Source organism: Lissotriton helveticus (genome assembly GCF_964261635.1).
Source record: "Lissotriton helveticus chromosome 1_1 unlocalized genomic scaffold, aLisHel1.1 SUPER_1_unloc_15, whole genome shotgun sequence".
NCBI classification, from domain to species: Eukaryota; Metazoa; Chordata; class Amphibia; order Caudata; family Salamandridae; genus Lissotriton; species Lissotriton helveticus.
Genome location: NW_027611654.1, coordinates 2,465,869 through 2,492,308, shown reverse-complemented (window position 1 = coordinate 2,492,308; position 26,440 = coordinate 2,465,869). Strand labels below are relative to the sequence as shown.

The 26,440-nt window shown below is 43.9% G+C and overlaps 1 protein-coding gene across 2 annotated transcripts in view; it reads right to left on the bottom strand.

Annotated features, from left to right (window-relative positions):
* Positions 1-1,166: 1,166 nt before the first annotated feature.
* The window catches only part of LOC144805591 (uncharacterized), a 42,262-nt gene continuing 16,988 nt past the window's right edge, over positions 1,167-26,440 (bottom strand). The window contains exons 1-3 of one of the 2 annotated variants that reach the window (XM_078672116.1): positions 17,795-17,975; positions 5,571-5,642; positions 1,167-4,322 (exon numbers count right to left, since the gene is read on the bottom strand). In XM_078672116.1, coding sequence (XP_078528242.1) covers positions 2,063-3,208 — 1,146 coding nt within the window. In that variant the 5' untranslated portion in view covers positions 3,209-4,322; positions 5,571-5,642; positions 17,795-17,975 and the 3' untranslated portion in view covers positions 1,167-2,062. Of the gene's footprint in view, positions 4,323-5,570; positions 5,643-17,794; positions 17,976-26,440 lie in introns of those variants that run through there. The other variant, XM_078672117.1, reaches the window with a different exon arrangement.

Below are 26,440 nucleotides of genomic sequence, written 5' to 3'. Positions count from 1 at the left end.
TGGTAAGTATATAATTATATTTAAAATGTTATATGTTAGGTTTTTTTTAAAGGTGTATTTTTAGGGTTCAGGGTCAGTTTTGGGTTTTTGGGTAAAGGGGTATTTTTAAGGTTCAGGGTCAGTTTTGGGTTTTTGGGTAAAGGGGTATTTTTAGGGTTCAGGGTCAGTTTTGGGTTTTTGGGTAAAAGGGTATTTTTAGGGTTCAGGGTCAGTTTTGGGTTTTTGGGTAAAGGGGTATTTTTAGGGTTCAGGGTCAGTTTTGGGTTTTTGGGTAAAGGGGTATTTTTAGGGTTCAGGGTCAGTTTTGGGTTTTTGGGTAAAAGGGTATTTTTAGGGTTCAGGGTCAGTTTTGGGTTTTTGGGTAAAGGGGTATTTTTAGGGTTCAGGGTCAGTTTTGGGTTTTTGGGTAAAGGGGTATTTTTAGGGTTCAGGGTCAGTTTTCAGTTTTTGGGTAAAGGGGTATTTTTAGGGTTTAGGGTCAGTTTTCAGTTTTTGGGTAAAGGGGTATTTTTAGGGTTCAGGGTCAGTTTTCAGTTTTTGGGTAAAGGGGTATTTTTAGGGTTTAGGGTCAGTTTTCAGTTTTTGGGTAAAGGGGTATTTTTAGGGTTCAGGGTCAGTTTTCAGTTTTTGGGTAAAGGGGTATTTTTAGGGTTCAGGGTCAGTTTTCAGTTTTTGGGTAAAGGGGTATTTTTAGGGTTTAGGGTCAGTTTTCAGTTTTTGGGTAAAGGGGTATTTTTTGGGTTCAGGGTCAGTTTTGGGTTTTTGGGTAAAAGGGTATTTTTAGGGTTCAGGGTCAGTTTTGGGTTTTTGGGTAAAGGGGTATTTTTAGGGTTCAGGGTCAGTTTTGGGAATTTTAGATAAAGGGGTACAAGAAAAAAATAAAATAAAAATAAATATAAATTAAATTAATTAAATTAAATTAAATTAAATTAAATTAAATTAAATACAATTACATTAAATAAAAATAATTTTAAATAATATACAATTAAAAAAATTATATATACTTACCAATACTTACGTTGTAATGGTATGCGTTGTAAAGGTACCTGCGTTGTAAAAAAATGCGTTGTAAATACATGCGTTGTAATAGTATTTGCGTTGTAAAAGTCCCGTTGTAACGGTATGCGTTGTAAAAGTATGCGTTTTAACGTCATATATCCGTGTATCTGATGTGATTGTAAAGCTTGTGAAACTGTCCTCAGCAGATGAGAAGCAGGTTCCATTTGTAGCAAAAAGAACATGGAAAGAGGCAGCTAAAGTGGTTATTTGTAATATGAGGCTGTGTCCCATTGAAACAGAAGTCATTGGAACTATTTAGGGTGGGGCCAAAATGGTTTACATATGGTTGGCCTTGTCTTTAGTGGCACAGAGACTGGAGAATGATGTGGCAGGATGTTGCAGAGATTAACTACCAGTCCATCCATCACCTTTAGCTTTTCTCAATGATCAGCCCTACGTGGCACAGAACAGATGTTGGTCCCATAGAGACCTATGACACAGGGACTCCTGCTGCAGCCCCCTGGTGAGGCTCACTAAGGCTGGAAACAGTTTGAGGTTACATTCATTCCTGAATCTAGCAGCGTGGCCTCAAAGTTCAGGATCGAATGGCCTTTGTGGGTCAGAGCTCTGCTTATAAACACTCAGGGACCAAAACTCACTGAATGTTTACAAAGGAATGAGTTTAATTCAAGCATTTCCATCCCTCGCTGTGTGTTTTTCCCAGTAGACGGTTTGTTGGACAATCAATGGAGCGGTGTCTTTGTGGCTGCTTCATGTAAATGTTTTGTGATGCTGAAAGCTCCTCCTCAGGGTTCACAGTGAGCACCTTTTATTCTCCCACATTGCCTCTCTTATGTAGAAAGATTACAGTTACAACTGAAGTTTTTGTCACATTGAGAGCACGGGTCATTTTCTTTTCTCATTGTGTGTTCTCTCTTGTTCAATGAAATTGAATCTCCAGCTGACGCTTCCCAGGCATTCAGAACAATGACAAGGTTTTTTCCAGGTAAGTTCTCGCAGGTTGAGTGAGACAAGATTTCCGACTTTTTCAGCATTCAGAGAGCTAATCAGGTTTTTTCCCAGTGTGAGTTCCCTCGTGGTGAGTGAAAGTTATTTTAGGACTGAAGCTTTTCTGGGATTCAGAACACTGATACGGTTTGAGCCCAGTGTGGGTTCTCTCATGTACAGTAAGGTTGGATTTCTGCCTGAAGCTTTTACAGCATTCTGAGCACTGATACAGTTTATACCGAGTGTGGGTTCTTCCATGTGAAGTGAGATTGGATTTGGTTCTGAAGCTTTTACAGCATTCAGAGCACTGATACGGTTTGAGCCCAGTATGGATTCTCTGATGTTGAGTTAAACTGGATTTGTAATAGAAACTGTTTTGGCATTCAGAGCACTGATACGGTTTATACCCAGTGTGGGCTCTTTCATGTACAGTAAGGCTGGATTTATGACTGAAGCTTTTCCAGCATTCAGAGCACTGATAAGGTTTTTGTTCAGTGTGAGTTTGCTGATGTTGAATCAGACCGCCACGAAAACGGAAGCTTTTTTGGCACGTGGAGCACTGATATGGTTTTTGTCCAGTGTGCGTTCTTTCATGTAAAGTGAGATTGGATTTGGTACTGAAGCTTTTATAGCATTCAGAGCACTGATACTGTTTTTGTCCAGTGTGGGTTCCTTCATGTAAAGTGAGACTGGATTTGCGAGTGAAACTTTTGCAGCATTCAGAGCACTGATAAGGTTTTTGTCCAGTGTGAGTTCTTTCATGCAAAGTGAGATTGGATTTGGTACTGAAGCTTTTATAGCATTCGGAGCACTGATACGGTTTTTGTCCAGTGTGAGTTCTTTCATGTAAAGTGAGATTGGATTTGGTACTGAAGCTTTTACAGCATTCAGAGCACTGATACGGTTTTTGTCCAGTGTGAGTTCTTTCATGTAAAGTGAGATTGGATTTGGTACTGAAGCTTTTACAGCATTCAGAGCACTGATACGGTTTATGCCCAGTGTGGGTTCTTTCATGTACAGTAAGGTTGTATTTGCGAGTGAAGCCATCCTGGCATTCTGCACACTGATAGGGTTTTCGTCCAGAGCTAGTTTTCTCATGTTTAGTGAGGTGGGATTGATGACTAAAGCTGTTCTCACAGTCATTGCTCTTATTCGAGTAGTTTGTTTCTCCAAGTTGGGTTTGTTCCTGGATACATGCCATCTTAAGACTGACTCTGATTTCTGATCATGTACTTGTTTGTTACAACTCGGCATTAACTTCTAAAATACATTTCAGATGCTCTTCTTAACATATGTATTTAACTAATTATAGTTTTTTCCTGGAGATCATTTTCCTACCTTTAAAGGCACCGATCTAACTTGTCTTATAAACTTTCACTGAGGAGCCCCTTGTATTAATTAAGAGGCCCCTCATGGATTCATTTTCTCCAAGTTATGCCCGGGTGAATTCTATCTAGTTTAATTAGTCTCATTTAGTTATTCTAGTTTATCACATTTGATTTAGGAGTTTTCAAGGCACTGATAAGGTCTTTGGGCTTTAGTGTTTGCCTGTTAAGTATGTTTGTTCATACAAGTAATGGCAGGTAATTAGGGCATGCCAGGGTGGTTTATGAATTATCAATAGTGTAACACTGGCCTCTTTTATACTTTCTGTGCCAGTATATGCTTTTTTTGTTCAGTGGTTAAGACAGGTACATTATCCACTTTGGAAGTTACAGGACAATTTAAAACTACTCGGATCAACCCAAGAGACAGAGTTGGTAGGGGAAAATCTTCCTATATTGGAAATGATAATCAGGCATCTTTGCAGAAACAATATCTAAGAAAGAGCATTTACAATTTGTTTCTTTTAAACAATCTTTAATCTCCTCTGAATCACAGGAGACGGAGTCAAAAGCTTGCACTTGTAAATCGGGGATATTAGTCTTTTTGACGGTTCTGTCACATCACAACACGTCTACGGATGCTGATCTGTTGGGGAGAGTTTAGGTCTCCAAAGCATTTCTCATAAACCATCAAACAGAATTTACAACACTGAGTTTTCTCAAGTGCTCTGTGTGGGTATCAGTTGTGGCCAATGTTCTCCTTACTCTCAGTTACTGACACTTGGTAAACATTTATGATCATTTTCCTTGAGGGATTTGACAACTTTCACATTCACCAGTTTCTTCCGCTCCAACATCCTCACCATTCCTGGCACATACAATGTGCTTCTTCTCTAGAGCTCGAGAATGTTTTAACTTTCCTTGAAATAATCCTTTTCGTTGTGTTTCACTAAATTTAAACCTTCTTTTTTCTGTTCATGCTTCTTTCACCTGTAGAAATGGAGTCAAAAATTGTAAATGAACACAAAGACAAAATATTAGTGACTTTATACTTTGCACAAAGAAAGCATTAACAAAAACAAGATAGGAAATCAGTTTGAGTTGCATTTCTGATAGTGGTGAAACAGTGTTGATCGGGAGCTTGGGATCACTGGAAATCAAGGATGTGAGAGCAAAAGAAGTAAATATTTAAGAAAGAAACACAGATTCTCAGAAGCAGCCACACTATCAAATTGCAATTTCTGTGGCAACGGCTGGGAACATAGTGAGATATTTGTCATTCTTGTAATAAATTATCAGATGTTATTTACTCCCCTGCCCACCTAGACTGTTAATCTATTCCTTTTTTGAGTGCTCTAGGAAGGGACATGTTATTGAATAGCACAACAGTAAAGGAAACCAAAAAGGGTCCAAAAAAGAAAAACACAAAACATTTGGGTAATTTCGCGTTCTGTGGAGAACACGGAATTGCCAAAAATTATGCGATTCGACGGTTTCGAGGAATTTTTTGCTTGCTCGCGCTTTCAAAATGCTTGTTTGCGAGATATTTCTCCCCAAGCACGTAAACAGCATTCGCGAACAGGAAAAAAGCAACGCGAACGGGCGGAACAAGCAATTCCGTGTGTTCGTATAACGTTTGCGCGCTCGCGGAGATTTTTTACCATTTCGACAAGCTTTGCGTAGCGCGACTACTCAAATTGAGCCCACCCCTACTCTTCAGCAGATGCTTGTGAACCCATAAGTTACTTCTAAATACAGTGCCCCCAAGGTCAGCACCAGGAGCAGTTCCACCGGTCGCACCACCCTAAAGCAAGCCCTGTGTGCATGTGTGTCCACGCACATGTACTGTGTCTTTTGCTTGTAGTAGACAGGACAAAAAAGGGCAGGATGGGAGGATGCAAAGAGATGGAAGTCAAATCCAGAGAGAAAATACACAGAAAGAACAGACAGAGGGAGGATGGTATCATGTGGTCTGGAAGAGGAGACAAATATGCCAATTGTTAAGGAACTGCTAGGCAAAACTGACCTAAAAATAATTGGACCCGCACTACACTCCCAACATGTACCAGGAGGAATGTGGATCCATCATGTGATTATCAGAAGTTTGATAACAACAAGAATAGTGCACAGAGGGAGTCAAATGTGGAAGCTGAAGAGACCAAAAACCAGAGATCAAGAAAGGGAATAGAGAAAGAAGAAACAGGCGAAAAGGAAACGTAGAGTTATAGGAATCCTTACCTGACAGTTATATTATATTTTGTTCTTCCGAGGGTGGCACCCACGCTGCACTGCCTGCTCATCCCAGAATACCTTGAAAGGAAGGAAAGAAATGGTTTTGCATCAGACGACAATCACACTTCATCACATTTTACAAATAACCGTCCTGAATTTACAAAACAAAAGAATCTCTTGTTCTCTGGATGCCATTGTCAAGCAACTCTGGTTATGAATACATATATTTTTTTTGGTTCAAGAACCATGATCCCCTGCTGGAAAAGGTCTCTGTGAATATGGAGTCCACCCACAGTCTCAGAGAACAAACCCTAACAACCCAGTCCACGTCTTCATAACCCCCATATTTCCATTTACAGACCACGAAACTTGCAAATTAAAACAATCTGGTTTGCAAAGGTATGTTAATGTCCTTGTACATAATTCTGCCCACCGTTCATAAATCAGTGAACCAGACTCTTAGATTTAAACAAACCGTGCTCTCTGGGCAACTGTAATTCAAGCTCAAGCTGATGCAGAGTTTGAATGCTGAGCAATGGAAGCAACAAAGCATCAACATGTTGGTGCTTTTTATCGATAACTTATCTGAAGGGATGATGCGGGGGGTCAGCATAAATAAATCCTTCATGAGACAAAACTTGGAACATTGAAATGTTGAGACCTCCATTGAAGACAATGGAGCAGCAGCAGCCTATTCAACCTGATATAGGCCCGCTGCTCTCAAAATTACAATGTACTAATACACAGCCTCTGCCTCTCTGAAATATATGGTTTGGGCAGGAGAAGGCAGAAGATAGAGGCTGCAGCGGGGCACACAGGAGCCTCCCCCTTCCTCCTCTCATAGCTCGTAGTGTCACTGGTATCTAAGAAGGAAGAGGGGGGGTTCTGCTCATCTCCTGCATCTCCCCGGCTCAACTGAATGATGAAAACAGTTTAGCCGAGCCCAGGCAGAACCAGGAGATTGGCATTGGATCTTGCATGTTCTACCATACAATACAGCAACATGGGACAACAATAGTAATAATTCTTCTCAGGTCCTTTACTATCCTCCTTTTTCTACCTGTTTATTTAATTCCCGTGATAGTGGAGTTACATGGGCTCCATATCTCTTCTTTTAGAATGCCTTGCTTAAAAATGTTATCAATGACAGGTATATGCCCTCCTCTGCTTCACGTGTATGGTTGTACTGAGGAGTGTGTGAACACACTGCATTCAGTTTCACCGTGATTTAAGCTGGCTCTGCACTTTCAATCAATTCACAATTCTTTCCTGTAAAATTCCAAGCCTCTTGATTTACTGTGCAATTTGAATCTGGAGTTAAATACTCTTATGTAAAGCCTGGAAACAAATTAACTCTTGAGTTGCCGAATGTAATTTAGAGTCTTCACGTTGTGTTTGAATACCAACACCATCCGGTGTACAGTAATTTACACAAGTCAATTTACAAGGTTATCCCTAACAAGGTTCAGGCCATTCATCATTGACCCAATTTGTACGGGAACATTTGCTGACAGCTCATCAGTTGTTTATTAGAAATGCCTACAACTTGGACTCCTTTCCCAAGAGGGGTGGGTTGGGAGCTCCTGTCAGTCTGACTGTGGCACGGGTAGCACATTTAATGATTAAAAGTGATGCTGGGAGAGGTGTGGCGCCGTGGCCAGGGCGACTGACGCTGGAATCTGAGGATCAGGGTTCGATCCCCGGCTCCGGCGGCAGGTTAGCCCAGCACCATGTGACTCTGGGCAATAGCTCGCTTAATCTTCCCGACGGCCCCCAGCGCCTAGAGACCCTTACGGGTGATTGTGCGCTTTACAAATGTGGATTATTATTATTATTATTATTATTATTCTACAAAAGGGCCACTCTGGGTGACCTCTAGGACTGCACCAAGCATGCAATCCTTCTCCCGTCTCAGGCGCTGTCATTGTGTCTGATTCAGTCCAGTAGAAACTCCTAGTGTAGATGCAAGTTATGGAAAATCCTTATTAATCACTAAAGGATTTTGTTGAAATCCTGAATTCTATGTCAGGAAGCGGAGGCGAGGATTATGCATGTCCTTTCTTCATTTTATTAACAGCAAGTTAGAAGAAACAGAAAAAACACAGGCTGCCAACTACATATCCCATGAGGCACAACAGTAACCATGGGAGCCAGTCCGCCAATCATAGTCCAGCCGAATACATAAAGCAGCTCCCTCGACGAAGTCCGTCCTCTTTCTTCATTGCTGCCTTCAGTTAAGTCCCTTTGAATATTCTTAACTGCGTATTTGGGACTTGCGGGGGCAGTTTCCTTGTGTGACAGCTTTTATTTATATTGTATTGCTTGCGGGTTTCTCCCGCTGTGTAGCTGACGCGGTAGGCTTGGCTTGAGCGTCTCTGTTTAGCCAGTGCGCCGTGTGGTGCTGTCTTTCCATAGACGCGCGGCCGGTGCTTCAGCTTCACCACAGCGTTCTTCGCGCGCGTGTGGTGAAACACTCTGAGCCTTCTGGTGCTTCGTCTGATGTGTTGCTCTGCCTCCCCCCCAGCACTGACACCGCATGGCGGTCTGTTTTACGGGCTTTGCCCTTTAATATTAAGCGTGGCCTGCTTGTATTAAAAAAAAAAAAGTTTGAATATATGTGAAAGTCTTCACAGCCACTTCTGTAGTACATTGAAGTCTAACATTTTGGTTACTCACCTGTTTCTAGAGGCACTCGTGTTGGGGGAGCCTTTTATAATTTAGTAGGGTGTATCTGTTTATGGGTGCCTGGCCCTCATTAAATATGCAGTCACCTTCTGACCATGACTATGTATCAGCTCACTCTGCTGAGGTGCAGCCCCCCCAGGCACGCACTCCTGCAGAGGTTGACAAGCTCCTTTCTTCGGCCATTTCCAGGACAGCGTTAACAAATTGTCTGCGCATGTGTTCAAGACTGGTTCTGGTGTTGTGAATTGATCTAGGACACTAATTAAATATTCCCGATTCATGCCCTTATGTGGTTATAACAAAACATATCCTTATAAAGGCATAAGAACCATGTCCATATTTAGTCATAGCCAATGCAGTACTAATACGGCAAGGCTACTCCCATGGATTCCTAGAAAGTACAACGTGTTCTTTAAACAAATCCAAGCCTCCAGCAGCCCGGGAATTCCCCCTGCTTTGGTCTTGATTTGCTCAAGAACTCCTGGAGTCCAGAACATACTGTTAGTTCTTAGTGACGTCTTATGTCAAACCTTACATCAAACACGGCACCTTCCAGGTATAAATATACCAACGTTGCCTTAAGCAAATACACGGTGGTGGTTTGGAGCAGAGCGGCTATCTACTTGCCCGAAGCCCAGCTGATGCGAGAGCCGAAGGAAGCCGACCCTCCCATTGACGCACTGAGATAGACGCTGTCTTTTCTCCTGCCGAGAAATCCAGCTCCGGTGTTTCCAGTCACCCTTGCGGGTTACTGGGAGATCGAATCCTGAGAGAGAGATACAAGACCTCCTTCATTCTAAAAACCAAGGTACGGAGCTGACTAAAACCTTAAGAGAATTCTTGATTCAGATTCTTGGCAAAACAACCAACTTAACTTAAACTGCTACTCACTTACTCCTTCCCACGTATTAGGCTTAGGTCAGGTTACACCTGGGTAGGCGTATATTAGAAGCACCAGTTGAGTACGTTAGTCAATGTTTTTATGTATGTATATATTTTAACCATTTTAAACGATCATATGGCTAAGAAACCATATCAATGCTTTTACAGTATTATTTCATAATACTCCTTTTACTGTACGCAATTTATTTCATGATAAGTATTGCAACTGTGGCAATTCATTTCTCTTGCATGCGAAAGAAGACTGCTCAATAAATAACAACTTTTATTGAAAACGCCCGTCTCTCTATTTCTCTGCACTCTGGTGAAACTAAAGCATGCACGATTGACTGAGTGAAATAGTTGTCTGTTGTTTTCACACGACTCTGGAGATACACTCTTATTCTGAGGGAGCAAAGTTGTCATGTTTATACGGTTGACAGAAACTAAACCCTTCAAGTCTATTCAGGGAAGTTAACACCTCCTTGTTCACTCGAGAAAGTTTCTAGTGACCTCTGAGCTAGCTGGCAAAATTAATTAAGTTTAATATAGTCAGTAGAGACCTAGATAACCTCAGTCCTACGTCTAAACTGCTGTCTATATTATTCCATTGCGCAGAGCCTATTGGGAAAATAGGAACTACACTACATGGCGCCAAACGTGGGGCGCCATGTAGTGTAGTTTCTAGTGACCTCAGAGCTAGCTGGCAAAATTAATTAAGTTTAATATAGTCACTAGAGACCTAGATAACCTCAGTCCTATGTCTAAACTGCTGTCTATATTATTTCAATGCGCAGAGCCTATTGGGAAAATAGGAACTACACTACATGGCGCCCAACGTTTGGTAAGGCGATAATCTAACGCAAGACGCAAGACGCAAGACGCTAGAGTAACTCAGTCGTGCTTTTCACACAGACCCCTTTTTCCCATAAAAAACTCCAATAGACGTCTGGAGTGGGTAAAAGGTTAATATCCGCCGAAACATAGTAGGATGAGAATCCTATTTATTAGTTTTTGGTTTAGTCAACCTTGAAGGATACAGTGTTCCAAAATATTGTGCACCTAATCTTGGTTTCCCTTGAAAACTTTCTGTCACAAAAAATGCCAGAAAGTGATGAAGAAAGAGAAGCTGCTTTAGCAACTCAACTATTAACTGAGGACACAAGTCTTCAAGATGAAGACCCGAATACTATAATCATTCCGGTCAATGTAAGAAGAACCATAACTATTAAACTCATAGAAAATGGACTATCATCGAGAGGTGTTACAGTCATATTCGTGGTAGAGGCCCATAAATATAGGCAGACAGAGGTATTCTATTCATGGATACACTTTCCAGCAGCACACGCTGTAACACAAGTCTTCCACTATTACAAAATAGAGGAACTTCCGGATGAATACGCTCCTTTCGAGGACGTTGAAATCCCACTAACTTTCCAAGAGCACCTGCTCTGGTTTAATGGCGCCCTAAAACATCAAAATCACATCACCCGGCTCGGTCCACTAGGTAGACCAGGAGCCACGGGGCCGGTTCTAGCCAGCTACACACCACATCCTGACATTGAAAAGATGTCAGACCGAGAGCTTTTAGCTCAGCTAAAACTGCTAATTAAAATACATAGACAATTGGTCCAATATGTAATGCGGACTTCAACAGTCCAACCAGCAATAAAAATTCCACAGACCACCCCTAAGCAGGGGAACATAAATAAGATAACTCCACAAAATATACAATCAGCGATTGGCATAATTCCCGCTAAACAGGAATAGATTCCATTCTGGTTAGCTCAGAAATTACTCAAATAGAGGCAGTATTGATACTGATACTACACCTTATGAGAAACACAGAATTCTGACTATCTGCCTTCCAATGGGGATCGCACCACATGTGGAGGACTGTGACACTCTGGGCACAGTCTTTGCTTCAATTTACACAAAAACACATGGTGTTCCGTCTATGGGGGTTATACCAGACGTACTAAGCCAAATTCAAAATGAATACGGTCCAGAGCCTGCTTTAAATCTAGGTATGAAATTACTGAAAGACTTTAAGCAAGTCTCAGCTATACTACTAGCCAACATAAAAGGAGAAGCAGCATCTGTGGCGATCCGCCAGAAATTGAAAGAAACAGATATAGCAGAACAACCATTTGAACTTGCCAGAATCATAGAAAAATCCTATGAAGAATTAGGTAGAGATAGTTTGGGTGGGAAACCAGTAAAACCCCAACTAACTGACAATCCTGAAAAAAGATTTATTAAAAATTATCTCAACACTCCAAAAAAGAGTTGGGAGGGTAATAAACAATCCACTCCCAGAGAAAAACGATTCCAGTCCAGAGGAAAGTCTCCTCAACGAAGAGATAGATCTATAGAACGAGGAGGCAAGTCTCCCCAGAGGGAACCCTCTGAGAAAAGATACAACCTTAGGAATAGGGATAATTTGAAAAAAACGGACAGATATCAAGACACTGATACGCGTCCCTCTCGATCTTTTAAGACTTCCTCACAGAAATCGGAAAGAAGAGGACGGTCAGAACAGAAAAAAGAGCACGTCAAGTCCAAAGACAAGGAACCTGCTCATCAAAGTAAAAAATTACAATTTCCAAAGAAGAAGGTATCTACTGTTAAAATAAAATATGCCGAGGATTCTGAGGACACAACTTAAAAACGGAGAGTGGACCCAGACAATGCTAGACAGCGCAGCAGAAGTGACCATAGCTCGCAAGATCCTGATGAATCTTCTGGAGACAGTGAACACGAATTAATACATTCAAGTGGAAACTGCAGACACCAGAGTTAGCAAACCCCATAAGTTATACGAAATAACATTACGTATAGAGGGGGAAAAAACTAGGAAAGTAAGGGGTCTCTTTTGGGATAACCTTTCGAAAGGCTATGACATCCTGTTAGCTGAGAAAGACTGGCCACCAGAGTTTGTCAGGGAGTGCCCTCATGGCGAAGAAATAATTATGCCTGCCTTCTCAAATAACATTCCAATTCATAAAAAAATACACATTGGCAAGAAAATGGGCAGTGGCACAAGCACCTGCATTATATAAAAATCATGTAGGATGGGATGAGGATTCTCCTCACCATAAAATCCAGTTAAAAAACTCAACCTACTGCACAAAGGCAGTATCCTGTTAAGCAAGAAGCTAGAAAACAAGTCAGGGAGATCTTAGATCAACTTGAATATCAGGGGGTGATTGAAACATGCACCTTGCAAATGAACAATCCTTTGTTTCCTGTCTCCAAGCCAGACGATTCATATCGTCTAGTTTTGGACTACAGACAGCTTAACTCATGTTGAAAAACATTTGCAGTACAAACTCACACAGTGCAGCACTAATGAATAAAATCGTGCGCAAAAAATATAAGACAACATTAGATATCTCAAATGGCTTCTTTTGTCAAAACATTGCACCTGAAAGCAGGTATTTGACCGCTTTCTCAACAATGGGGTCGCAAAAATAATTCTGTCGACTCCCACAGGGATTCAAGAATAGCCCAGGATTATTCTCAGCCAGGGTAACAGAGTTACTACAAATATATGATGATGAAGCATTGTCATATGTCGATGACATCTATCTTACAGACGACGACCTGGAGACTCACTTGAAAAGAGTGAACACCATTATACTTGGATTTGCAGCTGAAGGGTACAAATTCAACTTTAAGAAGTCTCGAATTGCCCATCTAACTGTCCTGTTTTTAGGATATGAATTATCAAGTGAAGGCAAAAGCCTAGCAGACAACTTCTTAGAGAAGTGTGCTGTACTCCAAGCTCCAAAAACGCTGAAGAACTTACAATCAATACTAGGTTTTCTGAATTTCGGAAGAACATACATTCTAAATTATGCAGAGAGGGTTAAACCTCTCTACGAATTAATAAAACCTGATTTCAAACAAAATATTTGGACTCAAAAACACACAGAAATCTTAAGATCATTACAAACAGACATGTTAACAAAAAAAAAACTGCAAACACGCGAAAACATACGCAACCTTGTAATCCGAGTCATCCCAGGAAGATGCGGATTCACGTACCTGACCTCTAATGAGGGAGAAACGGTACCAATAGCTTACAAATCACATTTGTACACACAAGCGGAAATGAAATTCAGTTCTACTGAAAAAATTCTAACTGCGGTTCAAACTGCTGTAGCAAAAGAAAGAGCCCTAGTCCAAGGGAGAAACATATCTTTTTTAACAGCAGAATCAGCCCTTGAGGCATTAACAAGCCCACACAATCTAAATGCTGTGGCATTAGATCCAAAATGGATACAATGGGAAAATTCTCTAGCTGCAGAAGACGTGATACACTATTTTGATCCGAAAATGAAAAAACTAGAACATCTAGAATATGAACAGGAATATCCTCTGCCAATCGAAATTCTGCCTCTAGAACAGTATTCCTGTGTAATCTACACGGACAGATTTGAACAACACTACGTCGTGGACAAACAAGTTTACTATCACGCGTGCGCGATTGTTAAAGGTCGCTGGCGCTTAGGTAAATTTAAACCAATGATCACCAAAACTGAATCACTCAGAAACTGTACAGCTCAGCGAGCTGAAATAAAATCTTTAAAGATGGTGCTTGAAAATGCCGATCGCGAACTCCCGACACTAATATAGTGTGATTCGCATTTCTGCGTCAGGTCTTACAATAATGACATGCAGACATGGATCAAGAACGGTTACAAAGATGACACAGGTGCCACAATAAAACATAAAAAGCTTTGGGAACAAGTAGTTCTTTTACAGAAAGAACTACAAAAGACTCACGTGATACATACACTGAGTCATCAACGTGATGGCGTTCACGTTGCAGGGAATTCATTGGCTGATGGAGCCTCAGCGGCAGCAGTTCAACCGGCTTCCGTAGCCACAAAAAAACGTTCTGAAAAAGACATAGATGGAGAAACCAGGCTGGCAGAAAAAGCCTCATTAAAAGGCGACTATGCGGCATTACCTTTAGGCTATCCACTCAATAATACATACATAATTGATGCAAACTCCTTTCCTTTTGCTCAATTCCCTGGAGTGGGGGATGCCGTCTTTCAACAACATCCCCTCAGACCCTCTGGGACTTCCTCACCCTCTGGTTCTCCAAGGCCATCTACATCTTATGGCATGGAGGATTTCAGGAGACGTTGGACTGACGTCTCGCTTTCAAGGGAAGCTGAACTCCTTATCCAGCAGGCTTGGGCCCCGGGCACAACCAAGCGATACAGATCAGCTTGGAGAAGATGGGTTCGTTGGTGTGTGGCAAAACACCTGGATCCCGTGGGCGCCTGCGTTGCAGAAGTTGTGAACTTCCTATCGGAACTTTTTAATCAGAAATTAGCCTATTGCACTATCAACTCTTTTAGGCCGGTCATTTCTGTTGGTCACTCTCTCGTGGATGGGGCTCCGATTGGGGAGCACCCATTGGTTTGTAAGCTTTTGAAAGGCATACGTCTTTCACGTCCGCCGGAGCCTCTATTTCTTGTAAGAGAGTGTCGGATGTCAGGGCCCTTGATATTTCTGCCTGTGTTTTTTCCCCGGAAGGTGTTAGCTTTACCATCTCCAGGAGAACTAAATCGAGTACGAGGTCAGTAATCTATCCTGCTTTTCCAGATTCTCCGAAATTGTGTGCTGTTCAATGTTTAAAATCTTATGAAGATATGACTTTGGAGGTTCGTCCTCCGGGTGAACGGCAACTTCTGATTGCCATTAAAAAACCGTTTCAGGCGGTATCTTCTCCTACCATTGCTAGATGGGTCAAATGGATTATGACTGAATCTGGTATTGGCGTCAGGCATTTTGGGGCTCATTCTACTAGGGGAGCAATGGCCGCCAAGGCTGTCCAGGTAGGTTGCAGGTTGGGGACATTATGAATGCAGCTGATTGGTCTTCAGAATCTACTTTTAAGAAATTCTATTAAACCAATTCATGAAGCCGTTGCGCTGGTGGAGAGTAAGCTTTGAACTTTCATAATCCTCGCCCCTGCTTCCTGACATAGAATGAGAAATTTCCTAGTTATCACAAAGGAAAGTTTCAATTCTATTAAGGACACGGAGTCGAGGATTATCCCACCCTGGCTTTTCGAGCCTCCCTCCCTTACGCTTGGAGGTCTTGCTGGATTTCGTATTTCTACATATCAGGAGAGTAATGGTTTCTTATATTTATGGTATTTTGTGCATTGATCTTATTCTGTACATTTGCACGTTCTATTTCTCTTTTGGTTATGCTACTGATAGTACTTTTGCATTTGCATTTTATCTTGCTCTGTGGTTCTTCTCTTCGTTTTCTGTTGCCCTAGGATCTGATCAGAAGACGGATTAATCTGGGGACGACTTAACTTCCTGCAGCGACAAAAGAGGACGGACTTCGTCGAGGGAGCTGCTTTATGTATTCGGCTGGACTATGATTGGTGGACTGGCTCCCATGGTTACTGTTGTGCCTCATGGGATATGTAATTGGCAGCCTGTGTTTTTTCTGTTTCTTCTAACTTGCTGTTAATAAAATGAAGAAAGGTCATGCATAACCCTCGCCTCCGCGTCCTTAAAAGAATTGAAACTTTCCTTTGTGATAACTAGGAAATTTCTCATTTGTTGAGAATTTGGTGTTCTATTCTGCACTGGGCTGTGGGACTATCTGGACTGAATGTGTGTTCCAATATACCTGCCTTTGATTCTGCATGCTCGGCACAGAGGCCAGTTGGGCTGGGACCATTGACTGAGACATCCCATTTGGTGCCTTCTAATTGGTGTTCCAGTTTCCCAGGTTCCTGCAAACATCGCACAGATCATGTCTTATTCTGCACATTATTAGTGTTTGAGGTATTTAAATTGCCACTGTCAGTAAAACCGATACCCTAAGCGGTGCCGCACTGGCCGTAACGGGCTTCCGATGTTTCCCCGGGAGGCTGGAACAGTGGGGACCGATTGTTCAGTGCTGGTCACTGGGGGCTGGTTTTGCTGTGGTGTTGCTATATCACCCCCAGCAACAAAAGAGGCAGGGAGCTGGTCCGTCAAAATTGTCAGGCCTGGTTTGGGTTCCCAGTCCGGCCCTGACCCAGAGGAACATTTCCTCTTTGCACATCCTGAACATCATTACTCTGCACACCAACGCCGTGCATTTCCAAATTCATACCAGCAACAAACCCAGAATCAAAACAAGAATACAATCCGTGAGAACCACTTTCGTCACCTGTTTGGAAAAATGTTGTCTGAGCCATCATTATTTTTATTTTGATCTTCTTCTGCTTAGTAATAAAATTGTCACTAGAGTACTTTGGTTACAACAAAATCTCATCCAGAATGTTAGTCTGCAGCCCCTCACATTAAGCACTAACATCTGGATGCAACGCTAAATGATGCGTCCTCTTTTACCCGGTCTTCGACTTTGCAATATTGTCTGCAAATCTGCAATAATCTCTTGTAATATATAATAAAATATTTGGAGGCGCTTCACTCTGTGGCTCTTCAATTAGCCAGTTTACAAACAACTTACACTCATTCCACAAATCTCTTGGAACAACAATTAACAAACAAACTCAGCTCTCGACCACCCTGCCTGGACAAACAGGTCTCATCTCCACTGCCTCCCTCCTGGACAGGCCCCACCTTCTATGAACCACCCAAACACAGGACAGGCCTCACCTCATCTACACCCCTGGGCAGGCCTCTCCCCTTCTGCACCCCTGGACAGGCCTCATCTCCTCTGCACCCCTGGACAGGCCTGCACCCCTGGACAGGCCTCACCTCCTTTGCACCCCTTGACAGGCCTCATCTCCTCTGCACCCCTGGACAGGCCTCTCCTCCTCTGCACCGCTAGACAGGCCTGCACCCCTGGACAGGCCTCACCTCCTTTGCACCCCTTGACAGGCCTCACCTCCTCTGCACCCCTGGACAGGCCTCTCCTCCTCTGCACCGCTAGACAGGCCACACCTCCTCTGCACCCCTGGACATGCCTCACCTCCTCTGCCCACCTGGACAGGCCTTACCTCCTCTGCACACATGGACACGCCTAACCTCCTCTGCACTCCTGGACAGGCCTCACCTCGTCTGCACCCCTGGACAGGCCTCACCTCATCTGCACTCCTGGCCTCACCTCCTCTGCTCCCCTGGACAGGCCTCGCCTCCTCTGCCCACCTGGACAGGCCTTACCTCCTCTGCACACATGGACAGGCCTAACCTCCTCTGCACTCCTGGACAGGCCTCACCTCATCTGCACCCATGGACAGGCCTCACCTCATCTGCACCCCTGGCCTCTCCTCCTCTGCACCCCTGGACAGGCCTCACCTCCTCTGCACCCCTGGAAAGGCCTCTCCTCCTCTGCCCCCTGGACAGGCATCACCTCCTCTGCACCCCTGGCCAGGCCTCACCTCCTCTGCACCCCTAGCCAGGCCTTACCTCCTCTTCACCCCTTCTGGACAGGCTCCGACTCCTCTGAACCCCAGCTCAAGGCCTCTCCTCCTCTGCCCCTCCTCTGGACAGGCCTCACCTCCTCTGACCCTGGGCAGGCCTCACCTCCTCTGCACCTCTGGACAGGCCTCACCTCCTCCGCTCCCCACTCATCCTCAGCAGCAGGAAGAGCTGAGCTCTCCTGATGTCACCATGAATCTGATCCATGGATTCATAAATTGCAGCCAAGTGAGTTGGCAGCTCTCCTACCTGATCAGAAACCTGTCCGGGCTCTCTCCTCCTCCTGGGGGCCTGCGGGGGGCAGGGGCAGATCTGGGGTCTGAGGGGGGTTCTGTGAGGGTCTGAAGATGGAGGTAACTGCAAACACAGACAGACAGGGCCCCTTCCTCCTCTGCAACAGGCTGGGCACAGAGCACAGGGAGAAAGTGATGTCACCCCCTCTGCTGGTGCTGTCTCTGCCACCGCTGACCCGGAAGAGGAAACCCTTCTCTTTTTCATCCAATGTGCAGCTCAGTGGGTTTCATCAGCAGGCGAGGAACGCCCTCTGGTGGCCGCTGACGGAACCGCCGCCTCCAGGCTCCAGCAGTGAATACATTTCACATAAACAAGCATTTATACTTGTAAAGACCTGGGATTTCAGATGTCTCAGACAGGAATGTTTTTAAGGGTCAGACAGTTCAAGTACAGGGCCTCACCCTTGGCTGCTGCTGTAAAAAAGCATTTATAGCTTCACTTCAGATGAGCATCTTCCAAACATTGTTGTATAGGACTTAAGAGTATTTACAGAAAGGTGACAACTGGAAGCGACAGTCCGTATTTCAATGAATATATCTGTATTTCATTGAATATATCTGTATTTCAATGAATATATCTGTATTTCAATGAATATATCTGTATTTCAATGAATATATCAGAATATCAGTCAGTTTTCCAATTAAACTGGGCAGCTTATTTATTCTTTTAAATAATTTATTTGCAGTTGTACAAATCCACAACGTCCTAGATAGCAAAGTAACAGAGGTAAATACCATGGAGTTTTAAACACCAGATCAGTGACAATGAGGCATAGGTCATGTGTCAAAGCGACAATTGAAGGAGCTTATTTCAAATTTTCCTGTGTCAGTGGGTTATTCCTTATATTTGATAGGGTTTTATATCCTCAAACAAGACTGAAATGTAGGTTCTAATTAGGTTTTGAGTTTCTGGTTTAAGAGCACAACTGTCTCCTAAAATATTAAGATAGCGGTCTCTTCCAGGCTTTGTTTTTTTTGTTTCCAGTAACCACCATCCTCTCTCAACAAAGATTCATTGACAAAAAATACAGCAATATATCTTTGAAACAATTAATTCCTAAGATAGGACAACCAAGTATGAACCAGAAGTTCCTCACACAGTTTATATTGTATCATAAACATGAGTGGGTGTTACTGGTCTGAAGAACAGGGGAGGGGCATTTCATTACTCAAAAATATTCTACTCTTTCACATAGGCTCTTATATCACAGTACGCTCGTCATCAATACACCATTGATTAGCGAGTGTGTCAACTCTTTGTAGCATTGTCATACAAGCAGCCTTGAGTGCCTCGACAGTGACATTAGTTCGGAGGTGCATACATCAGAGCCCTCAAGCCTCACTCATCATGAGTCACACTGACACATTTGGAGGTCGGTCTGAAGTCTCACTCAAACCTGGCCCATTCTTCAAAACTATGGGGATTAACTAGAACTTCACAAGTGACTACTCGGCACAGAGCAGGGGAGGGAGATTTACAAGGATTTTTTGAAAGCACTCGCTACTTTAACAAAGCCAGTTTCCAAGCACTCAAAGTGTTTACCGATAAGAGGCTAAGGGCCAGACGTAGGAAGCTAAATACCGGTCAGTAATGGCCACAAATCAGTGAATTTTCCGTTACAGACCGGTATTTAGCCCTTTCCGATGTAGGAGGCTGTAAATAAGGATTCGGTAATTTACCGATTCGTTATTCTAAGGAATCGGTAACATTCCAATTCCTTATTTTAAGGAATCAGTAAATTACCGAATCCTTAAAACCTAAGTAGGTATTACTTAAGTGAGTGCATTTTTGCTTTAAGGATTCTCTATTTACCACCAACTACAAGTTGGTGGTAAATACCAAATACCTTTAAAAAGCAATTATTTGCTTTTTTCAAAGTGCCATGTGGCAGACATACATGCCCTTAGGGCATGTATGTGCGCCACATGTGCACACATGCACGATTCAGGGGTGTCAATGGGACACCCGGTCACCCTTGAATATGCTCCCTCTATTACCGATTCGGTATTTACTGAATCGGTAATAGTAAATGGCTTCCTATTCGTTCCAGGACCATAGGAATGAATGGGAAGGTATTCCTCATTACCAATAAGGAATATTACCGAATCGGTAAATTTGGGTATTTAAGAATCGGTAAATTGAGATTACCTACATTGGGCCCTAAAGGTATAATAAGGAGATAGCGATGCCTAAGATTTTATTTCATACCAATCAAGTTACTTCCTGTGTAGACTTGGCTCACCAAATGCAGCAATAGCAGGCAGAAAAGGCTTACTTTAAGGTCCAGTACTGTCTAATCTATGTTTCTTCTAAACACTAGGGGATTCAACAAACTTTATTCGGTTTTATAAATGGAAAAAAACATAAAAGTCATAGATAGGATGCTTTTTTGCAGCATGCTGCTGGGGTTCTGGACAAGGAGATTGAACTGGCTATTAGACAATTATCTCGCTCACCTTTCCACCCTTCCCTAGGGGTTTTTCTGTTGCTCCATATGCTGGTTCCCATACTCAGTCCCCTCAAGTAGGCTTGATGGACATACCTCAAGATATGCCTCAAGACCAGGCTGGGGGTATCGTCCCCCTTACACCAGTTGTTGTCACACGGGTCGGTGCGCAGTCTCCAATTTTTAGGTCAGCCCCTGACATGACCTCTGGCAATGGGTGGGGCCCAGGAGGCACTAAGAGGAAGCGTCCCTCAGTTGGGGGCCCTTGTAATCGAAAAAGAACATTGGATCACAGCCATCTTCAGCAGTCCACCCAGAAGTGCCTAGCCTGGATGCTATTTCGTTAGACATGCTCATAGCAGCCTTGCTGTCAGCATTTGGAACTAAATTCGACTCCATCCTACTCCGACTTTCTGCAATGGAAAGCCACCTGTCTGCACTGATAACTACTTGCAAAGGGACCATTGTGAGACTCTCCAGACCATTTGCCGCTTTCAGCAATGGTTCCCCACTGGTTCTACCCCCTCACTTTGGGTGGGAGAACCGGCGGGAAAAACAAGTGCGGAAGAGAGGTGTGCCCACCTCTGCCAACTCCACCCCTAAGGTGGGGGAGGTGAGGTGAAGCACAACCTCGAATCCCCACCATCTTGAGGATGGGGGGACCCAGCCAACCAGGGACAGGCTCCTGCCCCCCTCCCACTGGAGAGTGACAGAATAGGGGGTGTACCCACCTCAGGGAAGGGACCCATTGGTCCCTGCCCTTTACCTACCTCTAACGCCCCTAAATGTAGTATTTAGTGGCAACCTGAACCTTCCTTCCTCAGATCCAGCAACAACAAGAAAAGAAGAGAAGAAGGACGAGAAGCCGCGCAGAGCTAACAAGAGGACGAAGTCCACTGACTTGACCTTAGCCCTACAGGCCTGTCTCCCCTTGAACCTGCTCCTGCGAAACCCCGGCCTTTCCAGCAGCCAGCACCCTCACAAACCCCAGAGGACCTGCCTGCCTTCACTTTCAAGACTGTTTCTCCTGTGAACACCGGACGTGTTTAAACTGCAGCTTCTGGTGCCAGCCAGAAACTGAGAATCCAGCCCACTCCACACCCGCCAAACCCGACCCAAGCACGAGAGGAAAAACACCACAAGGAGGTCCCCCCCGGTGATCCTGACCCGAGATCCGGTGACCCATGACTTGCCTCAAGCCTCCAGAAGACGTCTGTAGCCTCAATCCAGAGGACTCCCCCTACCGTGACCGGAGTGGGTAAGAAAATCCGACGTCCAAAGGCACCCCTATATCCGACGCTCGACGGCCTTGTGTGCCCGACCCAGCAGTGCCTAACCAACCTACAAGTTCCCAATTTACCACTTGAAGTGGTGATCGCTCCTGGAAGAACCTCGTCCACAAGCCTGCAGTGTTTCTTTGTCCCGGAGAATCTCTATTGAAATCAACAGGGCACCCGACCTCAAAACAGCCCCTGCGCCTGGCCGCCCTAGTGCCGCTGAGGGTGCACCTTTGGTCCCCAACTTGCCCTGAGCTAAACCCTAGGAGCTTTGCTCCCACAATCCTGTGGACTGTTTGCCAACCGCCACCAAACGAAGCCCCCCCTATCCTCCATAGGATAACATTGGGCCTCAACACTCTGCACCCGTCCGTCCTAATGCCGCTGAGGGTGTAACAACAGTGCATCACTGACCCTAGGAGACCCCCTGAGCCTAACCCCAGAACCTTAACTCCCACAGTCAATTACTTACCTGAGAACCGTTAACCTGTTTTCCCTCCATAGGATAACATGGACACTTTTTCTCCAAAATGTTTCGAAGTGTTGAGATTTGAAATCTAAAAATATTTTTTTTAATTGCACAAATAACCAAAACGTGTTTACTTACCTGTTTCAAGGGAATGCCCCAGTGCTGAATCTAGGTATCCAAAGCGATACAAAAGGGGATGATGGACGGAGCGTTTGAGCAAATCAAACACACCCCTAGTCAACTGATCTGGGTTTAATCCACCACCATTCTTTAGCTCACTCCGCAACCCCAGTTCAGACATGGCCATATGCAAATCAGTCTGACTCTGTGCCTCATGGGAACAGTCCAGCCCGAACTGCCAAGCCATGTCTTCCCTGGACCGGAAACAAGCATCCTGGGAACGGTTTCGGGTTCATAACCCTCATCAGCCAGGCTATCTTGAATCCAGTGGCAAAGTGAGCAAGGGGCTCACGTCTGAGCATACCCTGCCAACTTAGGGCAAACAAAGCGATACAAAAGGGGATGATGGACGGAATCTAGGTATCCAGCACTGAGTTAGAAAAGTAACACGAAAAGTAACTTACCTGCAATTTATTGTAGAAGCCCATTCATTTCAATGTACTGCTCCAAAATGTTTCCAAGTGTGGAGTGTTGAAAACTGAAAATATTCTTTAAAAATCATGCGAATAACCAAAACGTAATTACTTAGCTGTTTCTAGGAAATGTACCAGTGCTGAATCTAGGTATCCAGCACTGAGTTAGAAAAGTAAAGCAAAAAGTAACTTACCTGCAATTTGGTGAAAAAGCCTATTCATATCAATGTACTGTATTTGCTAAGTGTTGCATACTACTTCTCCCCTGTAAATCAAACAAAGTACAATTTGTACTGCATACTTGAACTGTGTTCATACAAGTAAATGATTACAGCAAAGTATTTTTATGCTTACCTGTGCCAGGCTTGCTTGGTCCTAGAAATAAAGCAACAGTATATTTTTTATACAAAAACAATTGGCCTAGAGTTCAGTTCTTGAGTGTGTGAATTCATTTGCTGACTGAGTGTGTACATCAAATGCTTAACACTGTCCTCTTATACTGCTTTACTGCTCGACCAAGCTACCACTTTAGAGAGTAAGGTTCTATCTAACTTTAACCTCTGCCGACCTCTGGAGACCCTTGGACTCTATACACACTGTACCTCACTTTGGTGCAGTATACAGAACCAGTTTCTTACAATACCTCACTGTATGTCTCTCTCAATTTGCATGTGATGTTGTTGCCCAGTGGAAGGAGCAAGCTGCTCTGGTAACTTTTTCAACGCTGTAGTTACACACCCGGATGAGGACTATATAACTCTGCTGGGGTCTGTACTTCAGGATAGCATCTTGAAAGGTCAGAGTTATCATTACATTTTTTTAACAGGGGATTTTAACTCTCATGTGTAGGGACATCATGCAAGGAGGAGTGGAAGATATGGGCTGTGCACGACAAGCAGGCTTACACACGGAACATACTCCCCAGGGTATTGAGCTTAACTCCATCTTGCTTGAATTTGATCTAACATCTGTAATAAATAAGCTGCCTCCGGGGAAAACAAACATTACTCCCACCTTTATTGGGAGAGGGTGTGAGACCGTTATTGATTTCACCTTTGTATATACCCCCTTTTACTCTCTGTGCATGCGAGTGAATGCAGTGACCACAACCCCATTTGTGTCTCAACACACTGGACCCGAACACTCGGACACACCAAGGTGGGCGGGGGGCTGGTGTCCCCCTTAAAGGGGTGGAAGCGGGAAGGAGTTTAAAGTGGGGGGGTATTGTCCCAGAGCTACTCCACGAGTCCCTTTTAACTCGGTGTTGCAGCGAGTTTGCCACCTGTCTCGACGATGAGGCAAGTGCTACGGACATCATGGGTGCATTTGGATCCATGTCTGTCATAAGGAAGTTACTACAGGCCTCGGTGGGGGCTGTAAGCATCCAGGTCCCGATGGTTCAGCGTGCTCCCAGGCTTCCAGGAACCTGAGACTGGCCTTGGGTGTTAAGCCCCGAGATCAGGTGGTTGCCCTAGCAACTCGCAAGTCTGTCCTGAAAGAGGAGGCTTGAACCGATTTAGTGGAGGCTAGTACACTGCGTAATAGCGCAAGGTTCTGGGGCATTATTAACAGCCCATTTCTATCTGGAAATAATGCTAATTTACTGGATGCCCAAATCACAGAGGACGATTGGGTACATAATTTCGAGGGTATCTTTCAGTCGGATACCCCTCAAATTGAGGGGCAGGAAAGGGTGGAAGGCAAGTCGGAACTTATTTTCACCACGCAAGAGGTGAGTGCCGGTATTCTGGGTCTATCTAAAAACAACGCCCTCGCTCCAGATGGGATCCCACCACATCTCTACATTGCCCACATAGAAACCTGGGTGCCTGTCCTCACAGCTGTTATCAATGCTGCAGTCCAGGTTGGCCGCACAGATTCTTGGGCTTTATCGATTATAGTCCCGGCATTAAAAAAGGGATAACGGGACAGTACCTATTGTTATAGGCCCATTTCTCTGCTGGACTCTGTGGTGAAGGTGGTGGGCCGCATGGTACTTGACACACTTGTATCATGGGTTGAGGAAAACAACTTTTTATCCGATATCCAATACTGCATTCACCCAGGTCGTTCCACTGTGGAACAGTGTTTAAACCTGTACATGGTTCTGAACAAATACTCTGTGGCTTGTTCCAGCCCCATATACCTAGCCTTAATGGACCATTCCTCAGCATTCCACTGGGTCAATAGGACCAAGCTGTGGCAGTTGATGTCCTCCATTGGCATTGACAGTAACATCATTTTATTCACTGTGATTAAACTGCGGTTGTCCGCTATTCAAATGACCTGAAAGTGTCCTGTCAGCTTGACATCAAGAGAGGGGTGCATGAGGGGTGCATTTTAACACCCTTTCTTTTTAAGCTATATATTAATTCTTTAGAGAAGGCCCTTTTGGCCACAAATGCGGATTGTCCCCAGGTAGGCAAGCATAGCCTGCCAGTCCTCCTATACGCTGACGACGCAGTTCTCTTGGCGAGGACAGCTAGGGGCATACAACTTCTTCTGAATTCTTTTGCCCTTTTAATGGAGGACTTGGACCTGTTGTTTCATCATGCCAAGTCGTTCATTGTGCAGGTGGGACCTCGTAAAGCTAAGCAGTTCACTTTTAAACTCTGACTTTCATCAATACCGAAGACCAATGTTTTCTCCTATTTGGGTGTTGTGTTTGACGATTCCTTGAGTTGGTGCCCTTTGCTTACTTGGAAGAAAGGGGATCTAGTGAAAGCTTTTGCAGCTTTTTTTAACTTTGCCAGCAGAGATGGAGGGAAGCCAATAGGAGCTCTTTTGAAGACATATGAAGACAAATATATCTCATAGGTTAGTTATGGGAGTGAGATTTTGGGCCACATTGGGGTAGGAGCAGTGCAAAGTACTGAAAGTTCTTTCCTACGAAGGGCCCTTTCTGTCCCACAAAGCACTTCGTTTTATGTCGTGCACAAAGAGTTGGGATGCCTTTCCTCTCAGATGTACTGGCTTTCCGTCCCCTGGCTTTGTGGCTTAATCTTTGGGCTAAGCAAGAAAATATACTTAGCAAAGACATCCCACGGGAATGCCTTTCACTTGACCGTGTCTCATGCATCTGATGGCTCCAGTATATAAGAGTTGGCTGCTCCAGGGTAGGTAGGAACTATTCGCTAACCCTGAGCGCAGATGTAAGAGGGACCTTTCTCTGGTCAAAGAGTGTTTTTTAAGAATGAGCCACTGTGATAGAGAGGAAAATGAGCTGCGTAAGTCTAGTGTGCGTAAATACATCGTGTTCAAAACTGCACCAACCACTGAACCTTATCTTCTAGGGTTTAAAAGCAACCATGATCATTTTCTATTGACCCTGTTTCGGCTCAACCTCTTCCATTACTTCATGGCACACCCTTGTAGCTTCCACAGAGGCCAGTGCCTCATGCCCTGTCTCTGCAACAATGAGTCTCCTCAGGACATGATTCACTTTATAATGTTTTGTAGTTTTTATGCTGTCCCTAGAAAGTTATTTATTATTCCCATTCTCAAAAAAGTGGGGTTTAGGAGGGTGAGACCAGCTCTTATCTTTTTACAACTCTTCTCTAATGCCACTGTTTTGAATACGCTTTACTTTTTATGGGTCGCTGTTAGACTCAGGTCAAGCTGCGAATAACTTCTGTACTGTAATTCATGAATATTTATCTTGTGTTTTGATTAACTTGGACATATTATGTTTGTCAATCTGTAACTTGGCAGATGTTTTATCATTTTAAGTATGACTTTTATCGTTTTCTTTTATAAAACCGAAAAAAGTTTGTTAATAATAATCATTAGGGGATTCATTTAGAGGGTAGCGTGGTA